At 38.7% G+C, this 19566-nt stretch overlaps 1 protein-coding gene across 5 annotated transcripts in view; it reads right to left on the reverse strand.

Moving 5' to 3' along the window:
* COL14A1 (collagen type XIV alpha 1 chain) overlaps positions 1 to 19566 on the reverse strand; it is a 243696-nt gene that overhangs the window by 83401 nt on the left and 140729 nt on the right. For all 5 annotated transcript variants that reach the window (XM_007188834.3, XM_007188835.3, XM_007188833.3 and 2 more), the window contains exons 26-32: positions 15927 to 16066; positions 13537 to 13660; positions 13181 to 13324; positions 12060 to 12224; positions 11434 to 11472; positions 11120 to 11258; positions 309 to 451 (exon numbers count right to left, since the gene is read on the reverse strand). In XM_007188834.3, the coding sequence (XP_007188896.2) occupies positions 309 to 451; positions 11120 to 11258; positions 11434 to 11472; positions 12060 to 12224; positions 13181 to 13324; positions 13537 to 13660; positions 15927 to 16066 (894 nt within the window). The remainder of the gene's footprint in view (positions 1 to 308; positions 452 to 11119; positions 11259 to 11433; positions 11473 to 12059; positions 12225 to 13180; positions 13325 to 13536; positions 13661 to 15926; positions 16067 to 19566) is intronic.

Raw genomic sequence — 19566 nt, forward strand, 5'->3', positions numbered from 1 at the left:
ATCCTCCTCTGCATCAAGTTGCATGCTCTTCCCACAGTCGGCATGTCTCAGGAATTGTCTTTCTCCACCTTGCTCACTACTGAATCCCAGAGCCTGGCGTTGGCAAATAGTAGGAACTCGATGAATATTTGTTGAAAGAATGAGTAGATAAATGAATGAATCAACTATCACATAGTCCATTATTAGTATTTACAAATAGCTTAAAATAAGTGAGTTACTCTACAATACACACAAACCAGGCAAGATGACATGCCACATACATTACTCATACATGTGTGTGCAAACGTTTTATAAATAAATATACTTACTATCTAAAATGACTCCAACCAATGGGTCAGAATTTTTATTTAAAATCTCCCAAAGAGCAAATGGCTCCTCTGGAGTATCAGGAAGAATCCGGAATAGAAAACTGATTGTATAGTCAGAGGGCAATCCTTCTGGATGTAAATATCTGAAAATAGAAAGAAAATAGTATATTTTATTATATCCCTCTTTAAGAAGTTATTTATACGATTATAAAAGCAAATACACTTTCATTATACAAGATGTGAAAAAACAGAAAAGAAGAAAATAACAGATCACCATTACCCCATTCAGAAGTGATCACTCTTTTGATGTCGTGCATTTCCCTCCATCCTTTAAAGAATGTCTGTAAGTATTTGTCCAATTTATATAATTTTGCCCCTTTCTTTTCTTAGCACCATTTACTACATATTTCACATTTCCTTAAATATTTTTAAGGGCATGATATTTAATATCTGCACAACCTTCTCTTGATTGGCTATTCCATAATTTATCTGACCAGTCACTTCTTATTAAACATTTAAGTAGTTTCAAGTTTTAGTATTATAAATAATGTTTATCTACAGTCCCTTTATAAAACTTAAGACATTGTCACTTTCTACCACATGTTGTAGTTAGTTGCATTCCTGTCTGTGCTATGTGCTCTGATGCACCATCTAAATCCACCTTTAAGAATTGAGAATCGACTAATCCTGCTTCTGGGAGTGATGTCTGCAGACAGCTCTCAGATACCAGTTCCCTCAGGAATGGCCTCAGCAGATGAGGGGTGCCTCTCCCAAGGTCATGCCAACTTTATTATGGTGCCTCTTTTCAATGACTAGTCTTTGAGGGGATATAAGGACCAGAGCCTCTCATTCCAAAGGAGATAACTCCATTCTAAGAACTCCTGTGTGTGGGTCAACTGAGGCTTTTACTGAAACTGCTTCATAGCTTGACTTCTCTCCTTTGCCCTATCCTACTTCCTTCTGTTCCCTTCCAGAAGAGCACAGCCCCACCGACTTCCCACACACTAATCTCCACCTTTGGATCTGCTTCCTGGGGAACCCAACCTGCTACACCATCTTACCTCTCTAATAGTTAAGTGGATCACTTACATACTTTAAAATTTTTCCCTCAAGCAACAGATATAGGCTTTTAGATATATAGGAGACCCATAATATTTATTACTCAAATTGACAAATTGGTGAATAGGTAGGAATTTAGCATAAATTTAAAAGTGAAAGTTTGATTTGCATACATTAAATATGTATATATTCATTCATTCAATATTTGTTGAGTTTCTACGATGTACCAGACATGGTAATATGCATTAAGATACATCAGTGAATCAAACTGGCAAGGAACCTTCATATGAGAACTTGAATTTGAGCAGGGTGAATTATACAGTTTATTAGAAGGTAATAAGTGCCATCAAAAACAACAAAAAGCAGCATAATGGGGATTGGGAATGCTAGAATGCATTATTTTGCCATTTTAATTAAAGTCATCAGCATTGGCTTCACTTAGAAGGTTCATTGAGAAGACTGCATTTGAGCAAAGGTTCACTGAGAAGGTCACACTTGAAGAAAAACTCATAGGAGATGAAGACATCCAGCCAGTGCAAAGATACTAAAGTGGGGTGTGTCTGGTATATTTTGAGAACGGACTAAAAGAAACAAGAAGTAAAGTCAAAGAGGTAATAGCTACCCAGAAAATGTAGGGCTCTTTGGCCATTCAAGAGCTTTGACTTTTATGCCAAGGGGAATGAGGAATCACTGGCAGATTTTGGAGTGACATGATCTGATTTATACATCAAAAAAAAAAAAAAAATCATTCTGACAGCTACTTGGAGAACAGACTCCAAGAAGGCAAGGGTAGCAGCGGGAAGACCAGGTAGGAGGCTGCTGTAATGATGTAGGGAAGAGATGATGGTACCTCATATCAGGGTGATGACAATAGAGGTAGTGAGAAGGAACAGACAATTAGGATTCCTTGGTGGATTGATGTGGGGCATAAGAGAAACAGAGGAGTCCAGCTTCTTTGCCTAAGAAACTCATTAAATGTAGTTATCATTAAGATGAAAAAGGTCATAGGTGAAGCTGGTTCTGGAGGTAGGATCAGGGATGTGGTATTGAACCTATAAAGTATGAAATGCCTATGAGACATCCAAGTAGAGATATCTAGTAAGCAATTAAATATGTAGGTCTAAATTTGGGGAAGTAGATCTGGACTGGAAGTATAAAATTTAGGAGTCCTTGGCATGTAGATGGGGTTCAACACTACGATACTGAAAAGATCACTAGGAAGAAGGGACAGACAGAGAAAACAAGGAGGTCTTGAGCAAGTCCTGGTCCCTCCAACATAAAGAGATGGAGGAGAAAAGAAGAGCCAGCACTGAAAAGGAACAGCCTGTAATGTAGACAGAAACTAGAGGCAGTGTGTGTCCCAGAGGCCCAAGGAGGAGACTGAATCCAGGAGGAAGATATGATCAACTGTAGAAAATGCTGGTGACAGGTCGAGTGAGATAAAGGCTGGGAACAAGTGAATGGATTTAGCAAGGTGGGGGGTGAGGGCATTGCTGGCTGGATGAACAATTTCAGGGGAGTGGTAGAAGATTTTCCTTCTGGCAATTCTCATTTTTGTCTAGGCCTCCAGGAATGATTTTCAAATATCCATTTTAATATTCATCACTAGACAGTGTAAAAAAACCTGTCAAAAGGTAACGTCAGATGTTGGATTTATCTAAAACAACAGATAGTACTGTAATAAGTTTGAATTCAATAAACAGTATTTTGGAAGAAGGTAGAAAAGCAACTTGTTTACAAATTGGACAGATTAATTTAATACTCGAAAATGATCTCCCCCACATTTTCATGCATATGTGCACACTATATCAAAATGTGGACACAGAAAAAGTTTCACATTAAAATACTGAAGGCATTTTGAGACAAAAAAAAAAGAATATTTGGAATGTAAAGTAGCAGGTGACATATTGAGAGATGACCCCTTAAATCAGGAACTCCTAATTTGTAATCTCAAGTACCTCTGGAGTTTTCAGAACTGCTGAAATAGCACCAGGAATCCCTAGGTGCATCATAGATTGTAGAATAACTAGATAATGTAAATTTTTTTTTTTTTTTTTTTTTTATTTATTTTTTGGCTGTGTTGGGTCTTTGTTTCTGTGCGAGGGCTCTCTCTAGTTGTGGCAAGTGGGGGCCACTCTTCATCGCGGTGCGCGGGCCTCTCACTATCGCGGCCTCTCTTGTTGTGGAGCACAGGCTCCAGGAGCGCAGGCTCAGCAGTTGTGGCTCACGGGCCCAGTTGCTCCGTGGCATGTGGGATCTTCCCAGACCAGGGCCCGAACCCGTGTCCCCTGCATTGGCAGGCAGACTCCCAACCACTGCGCCACCAGGGAAGCCCGATAATGTAAATTTTTTAACACCTTAATTGGAATATAATTGCTTTACAATGTTGAATTAATTTCTGCTGTATAACAAAGCAAGTCAGCTATATGTACACATATATCACCATAACCACTCCCTCTTGCATCTCCGTCCCACCCTCCCTATCCCACCTCTCTAGGTGGTCACAAAGCACCAAGCTGATCTCCCTGTGCTATGCAGCTGCTTCCCACTAGCTATCTATTTAACATTTGGTAGTGTATATATGTCAATGTTACTCTCTCACTTCGTCCAAGCTTACCCTTCCCACTCCCCTTGTCCTCAAGCCCATTCTCTACATCTGCGTCTTTATTCCTGTCCTGCCCTTAGGTTCATCAGAACTTCTTTTTTTTTCATTAGATTCCATATATATGTGTTAGCATACGGTATTCAGTTTTCTCTTTCTGACTAACTTCACTCAGTATGACAGACTCTAGGTCCATGCTCCTCATTACAAATAACTCAATTTCGTTTCTTTTATATGGCTGAGTAATATTCCATTGTACATATGTGCCACATCTTCTTTATCCATTCATCTGTCGACAAACACTTAGGTTGCTTCCATGTCCTGGCTATTGTAAATAGTGCCGCAATGAATATTGTGGTACATGACTCTTTTTGAATTATGGTTTCTCAGGGTGTATGCCCAGTAGTGGGATTGCTGGGTCATACGGTAGTTCTATTTTTAGTTTTTAAGGAATCTCCATACTGTTCTCCATAGTGGCTGTATCAATTTACATTCCCACCAACAGTGCAAGAGGGTTCCCTTTTCTCCACACCCTCTCCAGCATTTGCTGTTTGTAGATTTTTTGATGATAACCATTCTGAGCGGTGTGAGGTGTGACCTCATTGTAGTTTTGATTTGCATTTCTCTAATGATGAGTGATGTTGAGCAGCTTTTCATGTGCTTCTTGACCATCTGTATGTCTTCTTTGGAGAAATCTCTATTTAGGTCTTCTGCCCATTTTTCAGTTGGGTTGTTTTTTTGATATTGAGCTGCATGAGCTGCTTGTAAATTTTGGAGATTAATCCTTTGTCCGTTGATTCGTTTGCAAATATTTTCTCCCATTCTGAGGGTTGTCTTTTCGTCTTGTTTATGGTTTCCTTTGCTGTGCAAAAGCTTTTAAGTTTCATTAGGTCCCATTTGTTTATTTTTGTTTTTACTTCCATTTCTTTAGGAGGTGGGTCAAAAAGGATCTTGCTGTGATTTACATCATAGAATATTCTGCCTATGTTTTCCTCTAAGAGTTTTATAGTGTTTGGCTTTATATTTAGGTCATTAATCCACTGTGAGTTTATTTTTGTGTATGGTGTTAGGGAGTGTTCTAACTTCATTCTTTTACATGTAGCTGTCCAGTTTTCCCAGCACCACTTATTGAAGAGGCTGTCTTTTCTCCATTGTATATTCTTGCCTCCTGTATCAAAGATAAGGTAACCATATATGTGTGGGTTTATCTCTGGGCTTTCTACAATGTTCCATTGATCTATATTTCTGTTTTTACCCAGTACAATACTGTCTTGATTACTGTAGCTTTGTAGTAGAGTCTGAAGTCCGGGAGCCTGATTCCTCCAGCACTGTTTTTCTTTCTCAAGATTGCTTTGGCTATTCAGGGTCTTTTGTGTTTCCATACAAATTGTGAAATTTTTTGTTCTAGTTCTGTGAAAAATGCCATTGGTAGTTTGATAGGGATTGCATTGAATCTGTAGATACCTGTGGGTAGTAGAGTTATTTTCACAATGTTGATTCTTCCAATCCAAGAACATGGTATATCTCTCCATCTGTTTGTATCATCTTTAATTTCTTTAATCACTGTCTTATAGTTTTCTGCATACAGGTTATTGTCTCCTTAGGTAGGTTTACTCCTAAGTATTTTATTCTTTTTGTTGCAGTGGTAAATGGGAGTGTTTCCTTAATTTCTCTTTCAGATTTTTCATCATTAGTGTATAGGAATGCAAGAGATTTCTGTGCATTAATTTTATATCCTGTTACTCTACCAAATTCATTGATTAGCTCTAGTAGTTTTCTGGTGGCATCTTTAGGATACTCTATGTATAGTATCATGTCATCTGCAAACAGTGATAGTTTTACTTCTTCTTTTCTGATTTGGATTTCTTTTATTTCTTTTTCTTCTCTGATTGCTTTGGCTAAAACTTCCAAAACTATGTTGAATAATAGCGGTGAGAGTGGGCAACCTTGTCTTGTTCCTAATCTTAGAGGAAATGGTTTCAGTTTTTCACCATTAGGAATGATGTTGGCTGTGGGTTTGTCATATAGGGCCTTTATTATGTTGAGGTAGGTTCTCTCTATGCCTACTTTCTGGAGAGTTTTTATCATAAATGGGTGTTGAATTTGGTCGAAAGCTTTTTCTGCATCTATTGAGATTATCATATGGTTTTTATCCTTCAATTTTTTAATATGGTGTATCACATTGATTGATTTGCATATACTGAAGAACCCCTGCATTCCTGGGATAAACCCCACTTGATCATGGTGTATGATCCTTTTAATGTGCTGTTGGATTCTGTTTGCTAATATTTTGTTGAGGATTTTTGCATCTGTGTTCATCAGTGATATTGGCCTGTAGTTTTCTTTTTTTGGTGACATCTTTGTCTGGTTTTGGTACCAGGGTGATGGTGGCATCGTAGAATGAGTTTGGGAGTGTTCCTCCCTCTGCTATATATTCAGAAGAATTTGAGAAGGATAAGTGTTAGGTGTTCTGTAAATGTTTGATAGAATTCGCCTGTGAAGCCATCTGGTCCCGGGCTTTTGTTTGTTGGAAGACTTTTAATCACAGTTTCAATTTCAGTGCTTGCGATTGGTCTGTTCATATTTTCTATTTCTTCCTGGTTTAGTCTCGGAAGGTTGTGCTTTTCTAAGAATTTGTCCATTTGTTACAGGTTGTCCATTTTATTGGCATATAGTTGCTTGTAGTAATCTCTCATGATCCCTTGTATTTCTGCAATGTCAGTTGTTTCTTCTCCTCTTCCATTTCTAATTCTGTTGATTTGAGTCTCCTCCTTTTTTTTCTTGATGAGTCTGGCTAATGGTTTATCAATTTTGTTTATCTTCTCAAAGAACGAGCTTTTAGTTTTATTGATCTTTGCTTCGTTTCCTTCATTTCTTTTTCATTTATTTCTGATCTGATCTTTATGATTTCTTTCCTTCTGCTAACTTTGGGGTTTTTTTGTTCTCCTTTCTCTAATTGCTTTAAGTGTAAGGTTAGGTTGTTTATTTGAGATGTTTCTTGTTTCTTGAGGTAGGATTGTATTGCTATAAACTTCCCTCTTAGAACTGTTTTTGCTGAATCCCATAGGTTTTGGTTCATCGTGTTTTCATTGTCATTTGTCTAGGTTTTTGATTTCCTGTTTGATTTCTTCAGTGATTTCTTGGTTATTTAGTAGCCTATTGATTAGCCTCCTTTTTTTTTCTTCAGTTTTTTTTTTTTTTTTTTACAGTTTTTTTCCTGTCATTGATATCTAGTCTTGTAGCATTGTGGTCAGAAAAGATACTTGATACTATTTCAATTTTCTTAAATTTACCAAGGCTTTATTTGTGAGCCAAGATATGATCTATCCTGGAGAATGTTCCATGAGCACTTGAGAAGAAAGTGCATTCTGCTGTTTTTGGATGGAATGTCCTATAAATATCAGTTAAGTCCATCTTGTTTTATGTATCATTTAACGCTTCTGTTTCCTTATTTATTTTCATTTTGGATGATCTGTCCATTGGTGAAAGTGAGGTGTTTAAGTCCCCTACTATTATTGTGTTACTGTCAATTTCCCCTTTTATGGCTGTTAGCCTTTGCCTTATGTATTGAGGGGTTCCTGCGTTGGGTGCATAAATATTTACAATTGTTATATCTTCTTCTTGGATTGATCCCTTGATCATTATGTATTGTCCTTCTTTGTCTCTTGTAATAGTCTTTATTTTAACGTCTATTTTGTCTGATATAAGAATTGCTAATCCAGCTTTCTTTTGATTTCCATTTGCATGGAATATCTTTTTCCGTCCCTTCACTTTCCGTCTGTATGTGTCCCTAGGTCAGAAGTGGGTCTCTTGTAGACAGCATATAGGTCTTGTTTTTGTATCTATTCAGCCAGTCTATGTCGTTTGGTTGGAGCATTTAATCCATTTACATTTAAGGTAATTATCAATATGTAAGTTCCTATTACCATTTTCTTAATTGTTTTGAGTTTGTTATTGTAGGTCTCTTCTTTCTCTTGTGTTTCCTGCCTAGAGAAGTTCCTTTAGCATTTGTTGTAAAGCTGGTTTGGTGGTGCTGAATTATCTTAGCTTTTGCTTGTCTGTAAATGTTTTAATTTCTCCGTCGAATCTGAATGAGATCTTTGCTGGGTAGAGTAATCTTGGTTGTAGGTTCTTCCCTTTCATCACTTTTAATATGTCCTGCCACTCCCTTCTGCCTTGCAGTTTCTGCTGAAAGATCAGCTGTTAACCTTATGGGGATTCCCTTGTGTGTTACTTGTTGTTTTTCCCTTGCTGCTTTTAATATTTGTTCTTTGTATTTAATTTTTGATAGTTTGATTAATATGTGTCTTGGTGTGTTTCTCCTTGAATTTATCCTGTATGGGACTCTCTGTGCTTCCTGGACTTGATTGACTATTTCCTTTCCCATATTAGGGAAGTTTTCAACTATAATCTCTTCAAATATATTCTCAGTCACTTTCTTTTTCTCTTCTTCTTCTGGGACTCCTATAATTCGAATGTTGGTGTGTTTAATGTTGTCCCAGAGGTCTCTGAAACTGTCCTCAATTCTTTTCATTTTTTTTCTTTATTCTGCTCTGTGGTAGTTATTTCCACTATTTTATCTTCCAGGTCACTTATCTGTTCTTCTGCCTCAGTTATTCTGCTATAGATTCCTTCTAGAGAAATTTTTATTTCATTTTTTGTATTGTTCATCACTGTTTGTTTTCTCTTTAGTTCTTCTAGGTCCTTGTTAAATGTTTCTTCTATTTTCTCCCTTCTATTTCCAAGATTTTGGATCATGTTTACTATCATTATTCTGAATTCTTTTTCAGGTAGACTATTTCCTCTTCAGTTGTTTAATCTGGTGGGTTTTTACTTTCTTCTTCATCTGCTGAATATTTCTTTGTCTTCACATTTTGTTTAACTTCCTGTGTTTGGGGTCCTTTTCACAGGCTGCAGGTTCATAGTTCCCATTGTTTTTGGTGTCTGCTCCAGTGGGTGAGGTTTGTTCAGTGGCTTGTGTAGGCTTCCTGATGGAGGGGACTGGTGCCTGTGTTCTGGTGGGTGGGGCTGGATCTTGTCTTGCTGGTGGGCAGGACCTCGTCCAGTGGTGTGTTTTGGGGTAAACAAAACACACATAGTAAAACCTTACTATGATTTTAGGTAGCGTCTCTGCTAATGGGTGGGGTTGTGTTCCTTTCTTGCTAGTTGATTGGCATGGGGCATACAGCACTGGAGCTTGCTGGTCGTTGAGTGGAGCTGGGTCTTAGCGTTAAGACAGAGATCTCTGGGAGAGCTCTCGCCGATTGATATTACATGGGGCCGGGGGCTCCCTGGTGGTCCAATATCCTGAACTCATCTCTCCCACCTCATAGGCTTAGGCCTGACACCAGGCCAGAGTACCAAGACCCTGTCAGCCACACAGCTCAGAAGAAAAGGGAGAAAAAGAGAAAGAAAAATAATAATAAATTTAAAAAAAATAATAATAATAAAAAAAGAAGAGAGCAACAAACCAAAAAACAAATACACCAATGATAACAAGCGCTAAAAACTATACTAAGATAAACATAGAAATCAGAAACAAATCAGTTGCAGACAGCAAACCCCAAGTCTATAGTTGCTCCCAATGTCCACTGCCTCAATTTTAGGATGATTTGTTGTCTATGCAGGTGTTCCAGAGATGCAGGGTACATAAAGTTGATTGTGGGGATTTAATCCACTGCTCCTGAGGCTGCTGGGAGAGACTTCCCTTTCTCTTCTTTGTTCGCACAGCTCCTGGGGTTCAGCTTTGGATTTGGACCCGCCTCTGCGTGTAGGTCGCCTGAGGGCGTCTGTTTCCGCACAGACAGGAGTGAGTAAAACAGCAGCTGATTAGGGGGCTCTGGCTCACTCAGGCCACGGTTGGGAGGGGTACGGAATGTGGGGCAAGCCTGCGGCGGCAGAGGCCAATATGACTTTGCAACAGCCTGAGGCGGGCTGTGTTTTATCCTGGGGAAGTTGTCCCTGGATCACAGGACCGGCAGTGGCGGGCTGCACAGGCTCCCGGGAGGGGAGGTGTGGATAGTGACCTGTGCTTGCACACAGGATTCTTGGTGGCTGCAGCAGCAGCCTTAGCATTTCATGCCCATCTCTGGTGTCCGCGTTGATAGCCGCAGCTCATGCCCGTCTCTGGAGCTCGTTTAGGCGGTGCTCTGAATCCCCTCCCCTCGCACACCCTGAAACAATGGTCTCTTGCCTCTTCGGCAGGTCCAGACTTTTTCCCGGACTTCCTCCTGGCTAGCTGTGGTGCACTAGCCCCCTTCAGGCTGTGTTCACACCACCAACCCCAGTCCTCTCCCTGGGATCCGACTGAAGCCCGAGCCTCAGCTCCCAGCCCCCGCCCACCCCGGCGGGTGAGCAGACAAGCCTCTTGGGCTGGTGAGTGCTGATCGGCACCGATCCTCTGTGCGGGAATCTCTCCACTTTGCCCTCTGCACCCCTTTTTTCTTTTGCCCTTCCCAGGTACATGGGGATTTTCTTGCCTTTTGGGAAGTCTGAGGTCTTCTGCAGCACTCAGTAGGTGTTCTGTAGGAGCTGTTCCACAGGTAAATGTATTTCTGATGTATTTGTGGGGAGGAAGGTGATCTCCATGTCTTACTCCTCCACCATCTTGAAGTTCCCCCCAATAATGTGATTTTTACATCAACTATATGGAGTTGCTGTTGTGACTTCTCCAGGATAAAAACCATCTGAATTCATGGCACTAGCTTAAAATGGTTCAGGGTGTGGATTCTGGGATCTTCAGGTGCAAATCCCAGCATGGTCTTCAACAAACTATGTGATCTCATTCAAGTTATTTAGCTTCTTTATGCTTTAGTTTTGTTATTTATAAAACCAAGATAATAAATGACTCTACTTCATAGAGTTATTGGGAGGTTTGAGTGAGTTACTAGCATTTAGAACAATGTCTGGTCTGTAGTAGTGCTATGTAAGTACTAACTATCTTTATATTTTTCTGAGATGAACAAATATGAAAGTTCAACCAGCATTATGTGTAGGTCTAACGTTTTTAAAGAAATCTAAACATCATCTGCTCTATCCATCATGGAAAATCCTGCTGGGAATTATTACAGCATATTTCTGGTTGATATCATTTCCACATTGAGATATAATAAACAATAATTGACTTTAGTATCTTGCAATGGAAACATACTTGGTTGGCTGGGAAACCAGGGCATCTTTATGAAGTTGATAACAAGGATACACATTGAAGGTACCAGGCTCCATAGAAACCCCTTCCACCGATGAAAATTCCTTTTCAACCAAACCAAACATTTCCATCATCTTAAATCCTTTAAAAAAAAAAAAGAAAGAAAGGAAAAGAAAAAAAACAGAGATAGAGAAAAAGAATAAACAGGCACTTTAGGATTTTAAATTTCAAAATTAGTCTATTAAGTGAAAAAATCTGGACCCAAAATGGGAGTTATTTAATATATTTGTATTTGGAAAATTTGCAAAACTGCATACCTGCAAGATCAATGTCATCCTTATGCACCAGTGGGCAGGCTGGAAGACAAAACAAACAAGATAAAACCCTAATTTAGATATTTTCCAAACATATTCTTTCCTTGTCCTGAGAACAGGAAGCTAACATAATCTTTACGGAAGTCAGTTGTGGAGGGAATCCAAACCACATGTGGTTACAGTTTTCTGTGGATTCCTAAAGATTGAAACACTCTCACTCCTTCTTTTAAAACCAAAGGGTCCCAACTTCCTTCTCCTCTCCTGGGTCCATTAAAATCGATGGTGGTCACTTGACAGCATGTCTTGGGAGAAGTCCCACTTCTAATGTGTTACCCTGATGAGTAGACTTAACACATTTTTGAAAACTATCTGCTATAGCTGTTTAAGAGAGTTGCTTTTAAATACAGACCCTCGTCTTTTTAGGGAAAGTCTTTATCAACCTAAAACCCTGAACCAGGGAGAGGTGAGGTTTACTTCCCTTATGCTCAAAACCACAAAACTTAATGTCTGCATAACAAATAGCTCTCCAAGTCAATTTTCTTTCTTTGGATCAGGACGGCACTCATTATTTAATGGGTATAAATATCTCAGCCTTTAAGCAATGTAAGTGCAAATTCCAAAGAACTAACTTGCTGACGCGGTTTCACAGACAAAAGTAATCAACTCATCTTCAATTTTCTTAAAGGCGTCGAAGTCATCCACAAAGAAGACATGCCGGGCGCTGGGCTTACTGCCAATGTTAACCAACTCTGAGTAATCTGCATCAGCCACGCCGACTGCAAAAATGCTGTAGCCTGTGGTAAAAGGGGAACAGACTTCTGATGACTTTAAATCACAGCAAAAACAAATAATGCAATATAAGACCGGTCCAAATGTTTAAAACACGTTTATTTAGGAGGGCCAGTGGGGGTGGATAATTCATTCTTTACAGTTCATCAGAATTCTGCATGCACATAATTCACTATACGATAATTAACCCATCATCCCCTAAAAAAAGTTTCCACTTTAAAGAAGCTTAAGAGAGTCAGTGTTTGAGAGAAAATAGTTACCATTTGAGTAACATCTTTATTTTTGCATATTTTTAATAATGATTTTAGTATTCATGAGAAAAAGTGCAATTGAAACAAAAAAACAGTTCTTTTTTGTTTTTTGTTTTTGTTTCATTTTCAGAAGTAGGAACTGAGATATTACAGGCTTAGAAGCCTGAGGTGGGTCACAGTTCAATGCTTGGCAAATACATATTAAGCTAGTCTTTGCTTATACAGATCTTATAGAATGTAATCTTCACATTTTGTGTTCTCCATTTTACAAATGAGGAGGCTGAGGCTGAGGAGTTTCTGTGATCAGTTTCCCTCCCCTGGTCCCTTTCATAGTATTGCACTTAATTTTCTTTTTTTTTCTTTTTTCTTTTTTTTTGTTTTTGACCACACAGCATGACAGGGATCGAACCCATGCCCCCTGCAGTGGAAGCATGGAATCTTAACCAATGGATCGCCAGGGAAGTCCTGTAGTGCACTTAATTGATGGAGTTTCTTATATAGGGCATCCTGTATGTAACAAAAGTACTGGAGAAAATACAGCAAAATAATAGATTTGTAACCTGGAAACTTAAAAATCACATTGCCCAGTTAATATTAAGAAAGATTTAGAAACATTTAAGTCATGCTGATGTAGCCTATAAATGTGTATTCAGAAAACAAGGCTAACGGTATTATTGGTAGCCACTATTGCTTATCTATGTAAAACTTACCATCTGATTGCATATCCCTGGAGATCTTGTTCACATCATCTTGTGATCTTCCATCAGTTATAACCACGATGACCTTCGGGATGCCTCTTCTGGTCCCTGACTCTGCAGTAAACAAGGTATCTCGGACATGCTTAATTGCTTTTCCTGAAACAAAGGAAGGCAACAATTCAATTTCATTCCCTCCCATGATAGAGATGGGAGAGTGGGAACAAAGTTCTTAAGTCAATGAAAAACCTTTTTTAAAAAAAATCTATATTGCTATGCTTCAAAAAGAAGTCATTTCAGTAATTAGTAATAATTATTTTGGGTCTTAGCTGAGCTTCTTGTGGTCTTACCTGGGCTTCTTGTGGTCTTACCTGTTTTTGTATTTCCTCCTTTGTACGAGATATGTTTAATTGCATCAAGAACAGTCTCTTTGGTTTTGTAAGAGTTAAGTTTAAATTCTGTCCTGGGGTCATCAGTGAACTGAACCATTGCAACCTAGAGAGAGAAGGTGTGTTCATTTTTTTGTATATTGTAGACTTCCTCTCTGCCAGAGAGCACACACTATAGCATGATTACAACTACAGTTTTTTTAAAAATTAATTAATTTATTTATATTTTTTATTTTTGGCTGTGCTGGGTCTTTGTTGCTGCGTGTGGGCTTTCTCTAGTTGCGGTGAGCGGGGGCTACTCTTTGTTATGGTGTGTGGGCTTCTCACTGCAGTGGCTTCTCTTGTTGCGGAGCACGGGCTCTAGGCACGCGGGCTTCAGTTGTTGTGGCTCGAGGGCTCTAGAGCGCAGGCTCAGTAGTTGTGGCACACGGGCTTAGTTGCTCTGTGGTACGTGGGATCTTCCCAGACCAGGGCTCAAACCCGTGTCCCCTGCATTGGCAGGCGGATTCTTAACTACTGCACCACCAGGAGGTCCTACAACTGCAGTTTTAATTTCTTTTTTAACCCAGTCCACAATTTCCTTGGTTTAAACCATACAAGTTACATACCAAATCTGACGACATCTTAACTAAGTACTTTTCAGGAAGTAGTTTATTTTAAAAATCTCTCCCTAAAGCATGAAGACCTTTTGCCATCTCATTTGACAGATGGGAAAATGGCAGCCTAGATCTTCTATCTTGACAAAGTTCAGAGAAAGAATCGAAGTTGGACTCTTTACAAGGATTTCTTTATGAAACAAACTTATGAAATAATTACTACTATTCTACCATTTTACAGATCAGGAAACTGAGGGACAGAAAGCCAAGTAAGGTACCCAAGATTACTAGAGTAGCCACTGGCAGAACCAACAGCTGAAGCCAGGTAATTCTACTTCAAAATCTGTGTTCTTAATCACTGCAATATAAACCATCCTGGCTTCATTTCCTACAATTTGCTTCTATTCCTGTGCAACTTTGGGGACATTTTAAATTTATTATATTTTTTGTTTGATTTTCAGAATTATGAAAGGGCTTCTTTTTGGCTTTATGAGCCTTCAATTGCTACCAGCTTATCAAGGTCTATTGCAAATGTCATCATCTTTAGGAAACCTCTATTCAAAACAAATTTCTCCCTCCCTGAAATGCCTGAGCATTTTATCTATTCTTCTCTTCTGGTTCCCCTTACATCCAAGTTTTCTCAGCCATTCTTCCAAGACATAGTTTCAATCTGTTCACTTTGGTGCATCTCATTGCTACCACCCTAGCCCAGGCCTCCATCACCTCTGTGTTGGACCATGCGAGCAACAGCCCAGGTGGTCTCTCCACTTCCACTCTCACCTTTATTAGTACTCACACTCCACGAAGCAGTCTGAATGATCTTTTTTAAAAAGCATATCAGATCTTCTCTCCTTAAAACTTCCCAGTGGCTTCCCATTGTATTTAGGATGATACCCAACTTCTTCAGTGGGTCATCAGACTCAAGGTGATCTAGCTCTGTCGACTACTTCCACCTCTTCTTCTCCCCCCAGCCCCCCACATGCTCATCCACTATATTCCAGCCCCAAGTTTTAGCACCTGAAGCCTCAAAACTCATTCTCGACTTAGGCCCTCTGCACTTACTACTTTCCCTGTCTGGAAATTCTACTTTCAAATCTTCTCAGCATCATTCACATCTCAGTTCAGAAGCCACCTCCTCAAAGAAGACTTTGTGGATCACGCAATTTAAAATAAACTTTGGTAAATTTAAATCTCAGTTCGAAAGCTCGCATCCCTACCTTGTGAATTTATTTGTTTGCCAATTTGTATCTGTCTCTCATCCTCCTCCTCTCCCTACCTTTAAGAATATGAGCAACATGAAATTAGGGACATGTCTGTCATACCCATTATGACAGTACTGTACTTAACCAAAATAAGTTCTCAATAAATGTTTGTTGAATGAATAAATTAGTTTTCTATGTTCTACTTGTTCTGTAGTAATTTGTGATGATGACCTCTCTCTTTCAAGATTTTAACATCCTCGAGGGCAAAGAAAATATTGGATGTTCCTTTAGAGAGATACTCTATCCTAGTATATAGAAGACACATCTGCTGACATGGCCATTCTAACCTGTCTTAGTTTGCTGAACTCAAGCTCTTTTAAGGATTAGCATCTTCTCAAGCTCTGTCACACACCGGTAAGCTGCTTCTAAACTCAGACTTGTCTATACTCTCATTTAGGGTTGGATCCAATCAGGATAGTTCTTTACCCATATTCCCTCACAAGTAGCCATAATAACAGCTTGGAATAATTTTTTCATGCATAGAATGAATTAATGATTGATCTATCAGCCTTACTTGAGTTCCATCTGCACCTATCTTGTCCAGAGCTCCAACAGTGCTATACAGGAAGTTAATGATCTTATTGAAATTTTCATCACCAATACTCCAGGATCCATCCACCATAAACACCAGGTCGGCTTTGGCAGCTTTACATACTGGAGACCAAGAATGAATTTTGAATCAGGGAAAAGGGGAAAACACAGTAGTTATGACACCAACAAAGCAGATAATGGTTTCCCTCTGGTAGCTACAGCCCAAAGGAAAGACATACATCTTACTCCAACCTCTTGCCCCTGACCATCATGGCTCTCCTATACCCAAGTTTCCTAGTCATGACAAAGAAGCTTTAATCAAATGTGTGGAATTAAAGAGAAAAAAATCTACCAATCTCAGCCCCAAAGAATAGAAATGGGAAGAATGAAAAATGTAGAACTAAAGTGATTTAGAGACAGAAGCATCAGCAAACACTCTAGTGCCTACTGATTAGAAGGAAATCCAAGCTACCACTCTGTGCACCCTGCCCTCTGCTTATTGAATTAACAATGTGAGAGAGATTCAGCTTCCAGGAGGAAGGCATACCACACAATGAAAGCAGATTAATCTAAAACTTGATATGCATTTGGACTGAGGCCATAAGCAAACTTTAATTCCAGCCTTGCTCAAAAATCCTGTCTATGCCCTTCTGACACTCAGTGATGCATATCAAGAAATGCACATTATGCTAGCTCAGGGAAACTTTTATCAGTAGGTAATACTGATATCAATGTTAAAAAACAAGCAAAAAACACATTAACAAAAACGTATTCCACTGAAAGCATTTTTTAATAGTCTTGTATCACATGCTGTTTCAGATTATCTATGTCTCTCTTCCCCTTCATTAGTGTAGACCACAGTGGTTAACTCTGTTTTATGATGAAACAAACAATTTAGTCTTTAATAATCTGAATCTTTTCATCTTAGGCCATTTGCACACAAATATTCTGTGAGCTAATGTACCTTTCACCTTTCTTTAGAAAAAAAAAATTTACTTGACTTTATTCCCTTAAAGCTATTTACGATGTAAAATAAATCATCTCTCAGTTAGGACTCCAGGGACAATAAGGATTTGGTGAGGTTGTTCTCATGAGTTCCATGATGTATAAAATTTTACATATTTATGGTTTGAATTTAAAGCTGAAAGGGACCACAAGATCTGATAATTATAAGCTTACAAAAGAAAACCTGGTGCTCTGTTTTCAAGGAAAGATAAAATCTAGATTAGGTTTTACCTTCGAAATGAGAGCAAAATCTATTTGAAAATATACACAAATTGAAAAACTTACTTAATACAACAAAGAAAAAAAAAGAACATACATCAAAATACAGGAAGGAATTACCCCTGGGATATGAAATTGTGTTTTTAATTTTCTTCTTTGTACTCTTTTCTGTTCTTTTTTTTTTAACATCTTTATTGGAGTATAATTGCTTTACAATGGTGTGTTAGTTTCTGCTTTACAACAAAGTGAATCAGCTATACATATGAATATATCCCCATATCTCCCCCCCCCTTGCATCTCCCTCCCACCCTCCCTATCCCACCCCTCTAGGTGGTCACAAAGCACCGAGCTGATCTCCTTGTGCTATGCGGCTGCTTCCCACTAGCTATCTATTTTAAATTTGTTAGTATATATAAGTCCGTGCCACTCTCTCACTTCATTCCATCTTACCCATCCCCCTCCCCATATCCTCAAGTCCATTCTCTACATCTGCGTCTTTATTCCTGTCTTGGGCATAGGTTCTTCAGAACCATTTTTCTTTTTTTAGATTCCATATATATGTGTTAGCATACGATATTTATTTTTCTCTTTCTGACTTACTTCACTCTGTATGACAGACTCTAGGTCCATCCACCTCACTAAAAATAACTCAATTTCGTTTCTTCTTAAGGCTGAGAAATATTCCACTGTATATATGTGCCACATCTTTTTTATCCATTCATCTGTTGATGGACACTTAGGTTGCTTCCATGTCCTGGCTATTGTAAATAGAGCTGCAAAGAACATTGTGGTACATGACTCTTTTTGAATTATGGTTTTCTCAGGATATATGCCCAGTAGTGGTATTGCTGGGTTGTACAGTAGTTCTATTTTTAGTTTTTTAAGGAACCTCCATACTGTTCTCCATAGTGGCTGTATCAATTTACATTCCCACCAACAGTGCAAGAGGGTTCCCTTTTCTCCACACCCTCTCCAGCATTTATTGTTTGTAGATTTTTTGATGATGGCCATTCTGCCTGGTGTGAGGTGATGCCTCATTGTAGTTTTGATTTGCATTTCTCTAACGATTAGTGATGTTGAGCATCCTTTCATGTGTTTGTTGGCAATCTGTATATCTTCTTTGGAGAAATGTCTGTTTAGGTCTTCTGCCCATTTTTAGATTGGGTTGTTGTTTTTCTGATAATTGAGCTGCATGAGCTGCTTGTAAAGTTGGAGATTAATCCTTTGTCAGTTGCTTCATTTGCAAATATTTTCTCCTGTTCTGAGGGTTGTCTTTTCGTCTTGTTTAAGTTTCCTTTGCTGTGCAAAAGCTTTTAAGTTTCATTAGTTCCCATTTGTTTAGTTTTGTTTTTATTTCCATTTCGTTAGGAGATGGGTCAAAAAGGTTCTTGCTGTGATTTATGTCATAGAGTGTTCTGCCTATGTTTTCCTCTGAGAGTTTTATAGTGTCTGGCCTTACATTTAGGTCTTTAATCCATTTTGAGTTTATTTTTGTGTATAGTGTTAGGGAATGTTCTAGTTTCATTCTTTTACATGTAGCTGTCCAGTTTTCCCAGCACCACTTACTGAAGAGGCTGCCTTTTCTCCATTGTATATTCTTGCCTCCTTTAGCAAAAATAAGGTGACCATATGTGCATGGGTTTATCTCTGGCCTTTCTATCCTGTTCCAGTGATCTATATTTCTGTTTTTGGCCAGTACCATACTCTCTTGATTACTGTAGCTTCGTAGTACAGTCTGAAGTCCGGGAGCCTGATTCCTCCAGCTCCGTTTTTCTTTCTCAAGATTGCTTTGGCTACTCAGGGTCTTTTGTGTTTCCATACAAATTGTGAAATTTTTTGTTCTAGTTCTGTGAAAAATGCCACTGGTAGTTTGATAGGGATTGCATGGAATCTGTAGATTGCTTTGGGTAGTATAGTCATTTTTACAATGTTGATTCTTCCAATCCAAGAACATGGTATATCTCTCCATCTGTTTGTATCATCTTTAATTTCTTTCATCAGTGTCTTATAGTTTTCTGCATACAGGTCTTTTGTCTCCTTAGGTAGGTTTATTCCTAGGTATTTTATTCTTTTTGCTGCAGTGGTAAATGGGAGTGTTTCCTTAATTTCTCTTTCCGATTTTTCATCATTAGTGTATAGGAATGCAAGAGATTTCTGTGCACCAATTTTGTATCCTGCTACTTTACCAAATTCATTGATTAGCTCTGGTAGTTTTCTGGTAGCATCTTTAGGATTCTCTATGTATACTATCATGTCATCTGCAAACAATGACAGCTTTACTTCTTTTCCAATTTGGATTCCTTTTATTTCTTTTTCTTCTCTGATTGCTGTGACTAAAACTTCCATAAATATGTTGAATAATAGTGGTGAGAGTGGACAACCTTGTCTTGTTCCTGATC

The sequence above is a fragment of the Balaenoptera acutorostrata genome, chromosome 17 (assembly GCF_949987535.1).
Source record: "Balaenoptera acutorostrata chromosome 17, mBalAcu1.1, whole genome shotgun sequence".
In the NCBI taxonomy this organism is placed as follows: domain Eukaryota; kingdom Metazoa; phylum Chordata; class Mammalia; order Artiodactyla; family Balaenopteridae; genus Balaenoptera; species Balaenoptera acutorostrata.